The sequence below is a fragment of the Wasmannia auropunctata genome, unplaced genomic scaffold, assembly GCF_000956235.1.
Source record: "Wasmannia auropunctata unplaced genomic scaffold, wasmannia.A_1.0 LD336060.1, whole genome shotgun sequence".
Taxonomy (NCBI): Eukaryota; Metazoa; Arthropoda; class Insecta; order Hymenoptera; family Formicidae; genus Wasmannia; species Wasmannia auropunctata.
In genome coordinates, this window is record NW_012026830.1 from 2,579,465 (window position 1) to 2,580,259 (window position 795).

General features: G+C 39.7%; 1 protein-coding gene across 1 annotated transcript in view; it reads right to left on the reverse strand.

The window, feature by feature from the left end:
* The window catches only part of LOC105450629, a 2,759-nt gene extending 1,964 nt beyond the window's left edge, over positions 1 to 795 (reverse strand). Inside the window, exon 1 of the mRNA XM_011690562.1 lies at positions 786 to 795. Coding sequence (XP_011688864.1) covers positions 786 to 795 — 10 coding nt within the window. The remainder of the gene's footprint in view (positions 1 to 785) is intronic.

Here is a 795-nt window from a genome sequence, read left to right on the forward strand (position 1 = left end):
TTTTGCCAAAATCTGATCATAATTTTGCAATTTATTCACGATTTCCTGGAAGAATACGTTGTACGAGCGTAGAGCACATTGCACAGAGAGAGATTCCTGTCGCTTACGTTCGATTAATAGAGAGAGAGATAAATAAGTGGAATAAATAAGTACTACAGTGGATAACATTTTAATCGGCACGTAGAAAACGCGAATTAAAGTGAATAAAATCATTACGCGAGACGTTTGAGCGCGCAAAACTGAGTATTGGGGTACGAAACATCAAGAAATTATAATAAACAATATTCCCATCAGTATTTCAATACTCAGGTCGAAAAATTAACGAAGATACGTTGTTGAACATTACGTCACAGTGACGTAACGCGCGAAGAATTTATTGAAAGCCGACAAAGGCTAAGTTTTGTCTCGTAAGCAAACAGTTGTGTGAAGAGGAGACCGGAAAAGTATTGTCCTTCAAAGGATACCGGTAAAGTTTAGTCGCGTAAACAAATAGCCGTGTGAAGAGAGAGCGGAAAAGAATTGTCCATCAAAGGGGACACCGCCTAATTGATTTGTTATCCACGCTTTGCCGACAAAGGAGTTGAATATTGCGGCAGAGTTCTAATGAACTGCGAACCTAAAATATAAATTAAAAGAAGAAATTCCTGACTGGAGAGAGACATCAAAGCAGAGTTACCAGCAGAAGCAGAGGACATCAAACCAGGTCAGATAGCGATAGTTTGTGGATAACACAGCGAGTGACGATAAATTACCGACAGTCGAAACACACTCAGCTGTGGACTTACCAGTAGCCAT